The sequence below is a fragment of the Oxyura jamaicensis genome, chromosome 1 (genome assembly GCF_011077185.1).
Source record: "Oxyura jamaicensis isolate SHBP4307 breed ruddy duck chromosome 1, BPBGC_Ojam_1.0, whole genome shotgun sequence".
NCBI classification, from domain to species: Eukaryota; Metazoa; Chordata; class Aves; order Anseriformes; family Anatidae; genus Oxyura; species Oxyura jamaicensis.
Genome location: NC_048893.1, coordinates 66,924,612 through 66,932,223, shown reverse-complemented (window position 1 = coordinate 66,932,223; position 7,612 = coordinate 66,924,612). Strand labels below are relative to the sequence as shown.

Genomic DNA, 7,612 nt, shown 5'->3' with positions numbered 1-7,612 from the left:
TTTTTTTTTTTTTTTTTTTTTTACTACAGCTCTAACTTTTCTGGGTAAAAACTTTTCTATCTTTATAGCCACTTTTGCAGAACAGGATTAACTGGTTGTCTGAATACTGCCATAGTAGCAATACATGGATATATTTTACGGTTTCATACTAGAAAAAATGGCAGTGGATCATACTCCTTTTCAATTTGTAATAAACACTTGAAAACTTGCTTGAAAACTGGGAGAAGTTGCATTGCTTTCTTTATTGTCTGATGAGTGATAGGCAACACCCAGCACACATTCCTAATTCTGTCCCGTATTTTCTGTGCTAGCTCCAAGAAATTTATTCCTCCTATGTACTGATCTCTCTTTGTTCACGTGACTTTGTTAGGGATGTCTCATGCATACAGAGAGGTATGCACAAGCCAAGCTGAAGGCTGAATTTCCTGGGCTTCAGTATCACCAAAAAAATCTAGTAATAGCACCTCCATATCTTTGCCAGCCTACCTTACCAATTTCCTTATAAGAGATGCTACAAATAATATGAGGTTAAGTACATACAATATTGAATAAAATTACAAAGGAAAGTAACAGTTTGCTTTCTGGCTCACCTGTAGCAGTGTACTGCCTTTGACAGTGACCATTGGTAGCACCTCTAGAAGCAGTTAAAAAGTGCAGGAAAGTTTTTTTTTTTTTTTTTTAAAAAAAAAAAAGGGCAACAACAACAACAACAACAAAAAACAGCAAATGATTTTCTGTCTCTATTGACCTGGATTGTTTTCAAAGTGATAATTGACTGATGACAGCTTCTGCACTCTCCTGAGCAATCTAGAAATAGATCAACTACATAACAATCCTGTTTTGTCCTTCTCTTATTTATTTATGCCACTGTATCATATAATGCAATTCAGTAATTATGCAGGTACTTCTTTACTGGAGACATCGGTCTTTCAATGATAATTTTTCAGCAGCTCATTCCAGTTCATAAAAGTACGAGTAATAGGGAGTTTCCTTCGCAGATCTTTCCTCCACATATCCTCTGACAAGGCCTGAATGTTTTGCAGAATAGCAGTATGAATCTTGTCATCTTCAGTTTTCATGAACTTCACAAAATCTGAGACAAACTGATTTCGGTCTATCACATGCAGAGACTCATGTACCGACTTTCTGATGGTAACATGGAGGTTAGCATCTTTGAAGTAGTGCAACTGGAGAAGAAATACCCCTGTAACTTGAGTCATAATTGGAGTCAGGGCAAAAGTCCAGTCAGACTTCCAAAGGCTGTTCCAATGTTTTAAGGGCTGGTACTCATGAGCCTCAATGCAGGCCACAAGCATCTGCCTCTTGCCCAGGGATTTTTTGAACACGCAGCAGTTCCCTGCTGGAAAGTAGCAGTTCACATAGGTGTTCAATCCCTTGTGGAGGGCTCCTCTCCACAGCTCCTCCTCATCCAACATCACGCTGTGCAAATGGGTTTTGCTGGTTATCCCACTCAAGTGGTCAAACTCAAAAGAGAATTTGTCTTGGGGGTAAAAGAAGCGATTTCCCCCTAAATCGTTGTAGTGGGTCAATAGCACAGTGGTCCCATTTACTTGGACAGGGGTGAAGTTTTTCTTGTTGTGATGGGCCCCAACGTGGGCAGCCTCCTGCCTCACCAGCTCATCATCCTTGACCAGAGCATAGAGGTCTTGGACAACCTGCCCAAACTCCCCAGGAGGGGACTGGCGCAGCAGTCTGCAAATGAGGGACACCTTCTCCGGCTCACCATGCTTCACGCTCATACTGGGAGTCCTGACCAAGCAAAGGACAGGGCACTACAGGTGAGGGAAGGGAGCACAGGGAGCCTGAAGGCAAAACCACAAGATGGCGGGGTGTGGGGAGCAGCGGTGGGCAGGGCTCTGCTCCAGGGCCCCGCAGTTTGTGACCTCACAGCAGCACCTGGGGCCAGGCCAAGCAGGGGGCTCAATTTGGGGACAGCGCTGGGAGGGCGCTGGGAAACCCAGCAGGGGCACAGGAGTGCAAAGGAGGGGAAAGGGGCCCACTGGGAGCTGGAGCAAGCCGAAGTGATGTTCTACCAAATGCTGCCAACGCCACTGCAGTGAAGAGACCGGAGCAGGCAATGTGGAGCTGCCATGGAGGAGAATAGATATCCTACTCCTCTCCTTACCCTTCCTTGTGACAGCTGCCATTATGTAACCTTCCTCTGCCCATGCCTGCCCCGAGGCCCAGGCCCACCCTAAGCCCATATGGGACCAGAGGAGGTCCAGCTGGGGCCGGTTAGGCCGGTTGAGTGGGCAGGGTGCCAGGCGCCCTCGAGGCACTGCTGCTTTTTGTGGACACCCCTCTTCCAACAGTCCCCTATGGCAGCTTGATCTCTTTGGCCTCCCTATGTTTCCTTTCTCTCACTACAGCCCATTCTTCACCCTGACTACCTTTCGTTTTCCTGAGTACCCTCCCTGTGACTTTCTTTGGCTCTTTTCTTTCACTCTTGCCCCGCAGGGTCTCGGGGTGTGAAGCACAAACGTGTTTCTGCACACCCCATGGCCGGCTATGAGAAATCAGAAAAAAGGAGGTTTGAGTATGAGAAGAGAAATATGCAAATGTTTTAGGTTCAAAAATTTAAACCTCTCACCCTGCTCCCCCTACTAAGAGACAATGATGTGGGGCAGATGTTTCCTTAATGTGATCTCTTGTACATGGTTTTTGAACATCATTCAGGATGAATTCATGAATGGGAAGATTGATTTAGACAGCACAATGAAGCTGCTTGAAAAACTGCATATCACTTTTGATGTTGCTCATGTGAAACATGTTTTCAAGGTGAGGAATATGTAGATTTAGAAATTAAATTTAGAAGGCCAGTTACACAAGGGCCTTATATTTGCTTATCTCATTTTTTTTAATTATTTTTTATTTATTTATTTTTTTTTAATTAGTGTTTCAGTAAGTGAATGCCATGCTAGTATGGTAGTAGGGTGTGTGCAAAATCAGCAAATAATTTGCCACATCCATCTCTTTTGTTTCTGTGTAAAACAGATAGCTGAGTGGTTGCATTACTACTCTCTTCACCACACCAAAATAGTGTTGAGTGATAAAAAATAAAAATGTAAGTCTTGGTAACCAACTGTTCTGTAACTAGGCCTCACTGGAGGAAAAAGTAAATATTCTGGCTTCATCCTATGTGGCTGCTTTTGTGATCAAGCTAATGAGCCCAGCAATGCCCATCTGATGCTGCTCAGAGCCATTAGAGTGACTTCTTAACAGTCCTGTTGTCAGAACAACAAAATGGAGATGTCTGATCTGTTCCAGCTTCAAGATGACATAGCTCCAGCACACTTTCTTATTCAATTCCACCATACCTCTCTTGTGAAGTATATAAGAGGTATTCCTGGATGTCCCATCCATCCATTGCACTCTAACCCTGGAGGAAGGATGTGGACTTAAGATACAGCAACATTTAAAGAGTTTTCTATGAAGGCTACCTTTGACATATTGAGGATTCATGTTCTTCAGGTCTGCTCCAGTAATTACTCAAAAGATGTACATTTTTTTTTTTTTAATCTCATTTTTTAACCAAAAAGTTTGGTAAAAGTGTTTTCCTAAGGAAATGAAACTAAATGGTTACATATATATCTGTAATTTCTATGTGACAATTTTGTAAACTGGTTGGCAAATTCTGTCCAGATTTGAAAGAGGAGAACTAGCTCTAGACAGTCTCAAACTTTTAGGTCACGTCATGCAGATAGGCAGGCAGGCAGCAGGAAAGCACTAGGATTTTCTCATTTTATCCTGTCATCTCATTGTTCTCTGCCTTGTCTAGCCAAGGTAAAAGCAGTGTGAGTGCGATCCTTGGTAAACATGGGGGTTGTGCCCACAATTTTTGAATTTGCATGGCACTGGGAGAATTGCTAACCTTGAGAATCTCATGAGAACTTAAAACTATTTTTCATTGTTGTCTTTTATTTTCCACTTACTTCACTTTCTGATGGAAATTTAAGAGAGTTGATCAATTTAATTATAAGTAAAGAGAATAATTATTTGAGGAAATGACCTGTATGGAACAAGTCTGACTGAACTTGTAACACTTGAAACAGTTGAACTTGAAAGTCAATATGATAATATACTCAACAGTCTGATATAGTTGTTCTTAGCAGTGCTGCCATGTTTTCTTTGCTTTTTCAGAATTATGAGTATTTTCAATAGTTTTGGGGCTGAAATTACTCATCAGTATAATACTATGTAAAATTCAAAGCAATCTGGAAGGATATTTTACTGCCATCATTGTCAGTAACTATACATTGGTAATTAATCAAATGGTTATACATGAAAAAAATCCATTTTATGAGAAGGTTTAAAAGAGCAATCTGCTTTTGTTGCTGCTGCTGTTGTTGTTTTATTCTCATTAAATTTATTTTACTGTAGTGCTCCATTGGCAATATCAGAATTATGAACATAAATATTTTTAAGGAATAATAAATTTTATTATAGTTTTCAGAACTAAGTCTTTGTGAAGATACTTGTTTTTCTGGATAGTAAAGATTTGATACGCATTGATAAAAATAAGAAAAATAAACCCAACAAAAATAAGAATAAAAACAACAACATTTTTTATAACTTTTTTTTTTTAATATTCTGATGTGATTTTCATAACTTCAATTTCAAAAATTTCAAAATCACCCCTGCGTAGTATTATTATCTGTGTTTCAGAAAAGTACAATAAAATAGATTTTTTTTTTTTTTTGGCCAGCTTCATTTTGTGTCAGTACCTAAGAGAAGGTCTCCTGAGTCCTGATAAGTTGCTTAATTCCAAAATGAGTTGGTATTTTCTTTTTTCTATATAACAGTTATGTGTAAATTTGCAGTTTTCTTAAAGATATTAAAAAACAGATCCATGATATCAACATGAGATGTGAGATTTTCCATGCAGTAATTAAAAGCATATTATTAGCATTTATAGTGAATTATTTTGTTTCTTCCAAGGTTCATTAAAAGCGATTGTTACAGTTCTCTTCCAGAAACTTCTCTTCCAGTTCTCTTCTCAAAGCAAATACTTCACTACTGATATGTAATTTTAAAAAATAATGATAATCTTATGTGCTTGTATTGGTTATCTAATGTATTCTTGCTTATTGTTGTACTTGTTCAGACAAGTACAGTGGGAACTGTACTGCATGGACAGAATCTAGTAATGTAACATTCATCCTTTAGTTTTTATGGTGTCTCTTCAAAATTTATCTAATTCAGTGGTAATCAGAAGTCTTAATCAAAGAGCAGACAGAACTCAAGTAAGGCATTTTATGCTTATGCACACTTCTGAGGAAGCTCTGCTAACCATAGTAGGTGCCATGTTATTAGGTACTGAAATCCACCCTCCTTGTTAGTCTTAGTTTAAGGAGCCAACAATTATAAATGTTGATTAGCTTACAGAGGTAATCAATGGGGCAATTAATTTCCACTTGGGTATGATTTTTATGACCATTTTTGTGAATTTTGTGAAATTTCTGAAGTTTGTCTTAATGTAAAAACTTTCAACAATACAAGCTAAATTATTGGAAACATCTGCATTTCATATGCACAGTTACATATTTTGTGTACAAAATTTAAAGATTTTAAGATTTTAAAAATTTAAAAATTTAAATTTAAACATTGTTAAGCCTGAGAGAAATGTTAATAGCAGAAATGGTAAAAAAAATATTATTCTACTCAACTTCTTTTGCCCTTTTGATTTTTCTAGTGGCTTTTATACTGAAGCACTGAAATTAATTAATGTGCTAACATTTTGTAAGCTCTATTTATGAAAACAAATTTACAGTTTAAGAATTCTAAAAGTGTGAATAATTAATCTGAGTTAAATATTCTGTCTAGTTAAGAATAGAACACAATGTCATAGGTCATTATAAAGTATAATTGCTCCAAACATATACAATCTTTCTTATTTGAGATACTAAAATACTTTGATCTCATGATGACTTTATGCTGAAGATTTACTGTACTGTATAGCATTTTAGTGCAGTTTTATATAATGTCTTAATACTGCATGGGCTATATATCAATGTACTTTAATTACTTAGATGCCAACTATGTTATATGGTATTTTTAAATTTGTATAAAATACATCTAACACAGAAAGTCAAATCTGAATCTTGCATGTTGAAGGAAAATATCATTTGATACTGTACCACAGTCACTGTTGCCTTAAGCTTTCTCTATTGTTCTAGTTCTTAAAGTATTATAATAGACTTTTTATGTGTGTCTTTGTATTGTTTTATATCTTTGTATTGACTGTTCTTATTTTTTTTCTTCAGAAAACAGTTGACAAACGGAAGGTCCATACTATTAACATAGAAGATTTCAGGGCAATTTATCGAAATATTGTACACAGAACTGAATTTCATGAACTTTTCTGTGCTTACTCTCCAAACCACAAAATTCTAGCTGACACTGAGCTCATTGAATTTCTGAAAAAAGAACAATTTCAGACTGAAGATTCTGAAATAAGGGCCTTAGAAATTATTTTGAAGTATGAACCTGTTGAAGAAGGTATGCATAGTTCAAGCATTTGATTTTTTTTTTTTTTTTTTTTGTGCTTCTGTCAGTGACTGTGTTTATATTCTTGAATACTCATCTGACTATACAAATTGGAAATTTTAAAGAAAACTAAGGTAAGCAGGAGTATTATAATTATGTCTGTTGTATACCATTTATATGTACAAAATGTTATTTGCAATTTAGATCTTTAAACATTACAAATATGATAAAACAAGAAATCATTAATAAAGAACAATAAATTTACACAGTATATTGCTCAGCAATAGCACTTGACCAACTCAGTCATTCCTACTTCTTGTTGCTACAGACTTGCCCAAAAACTACGTTGTTTGCTTCAAACAAAATACAATTTTCATAGAGCTGTTGAACTGATGTACTGCACTAATTTTTTTAATGCCCCTGAGTATTGTAAATGACCATTATTAGGAAGTCAGACTGATTTTTTAGCTTTAACAACAATTATTTTGTTTAAATAATTAGACAAATATATGTTGGACTTTAAAGATAAAAAATATAAATTCTGTTTTGTTAGCAAGCTGTCTGCATTTGAGTGTTATCTGGCAGAAAGTTACTGTGGAAGTAATTTAATACAGAGATTTAAATGAGGAAAACAAATTCTAAGGCTATATCTACTGAGAAGGTTATATCTCTTTGTCTTTATTGAGTATGACTAAAACTGTGGACATTTGCACTTTGGTTTGATCTCAGCTAGATATCATTAGTTAGAATATTAGGAATGCATCAAAGTAGTGGTGGATCCATGTTTTTGGCAATCATGGAACCTGATTATCTATCTGTCCCATCATGTTTCTAATGATGTCATTATCCATGTTATTGGGGTTAAAGCTGTCATTAATTATTTATGTTCTCCCAACCTGAAATACTATTTCTGTTTTGTTCTCTAATCAGCTTATAAGGGTAGATCTCTAAACACACAGTCATGAAATTGTTCAGATACAAAGGGACCTCGGGAGGGTCCCCGCTACACCTTTCTGTTCAAGAGCTCTTTTCAGTCAAATCTTAAAACTGCCTAAGGACAGAGATCCACAATTTCCTTAATGTGCCCAGAAACGGCTTCTAAGAG

General features: G+C 36.6%; 2 protein-coding genes across 2 annotated transcripts in view; one reads left to right on the top strand and one right to left on the bottom strand.

Moving 5' to 3' along the window:
* Positions 1-929: 929 nt before the first annotated feature.
* Positions 930-1,760, bottom strand: CAPZA3 (capping actin protein of muscle Z-line subunit alpha 3). Its single transcript, XM_035334128.1, has one exon. The coding sequence runs from the start codon at positions 1,758-1,760 to the stop codon at positions 930-932; it is 831 nt and encodes a 276-aa protein (XP_035190019.1).
* Positions 1,761-2,111: 351 nt separating this feature from the next.
* Positions 2,112-7,612, top strand: part of PLCZ1 (phospholipase C zeta 1) — a 49,013-nt gene continuing 43,512 nt past the window's right edge. Inside the window, exons 1-3 of the mRNA XM_035310160.1 lie at positions 2,112-2,125; positions 2,676-2,799; positions 6,285-6,519. Of these exons, the coding sequence (XP_035166051.1) occupies positions 2,112-2,125; positions 2,676-2,799; positions 6,285-6,519 (373 nt within the window). The remainder of the gene's footprint in view (positions 2,126-2,675; positions 2,800-6,284; positions 6,520-7,612) is intronic.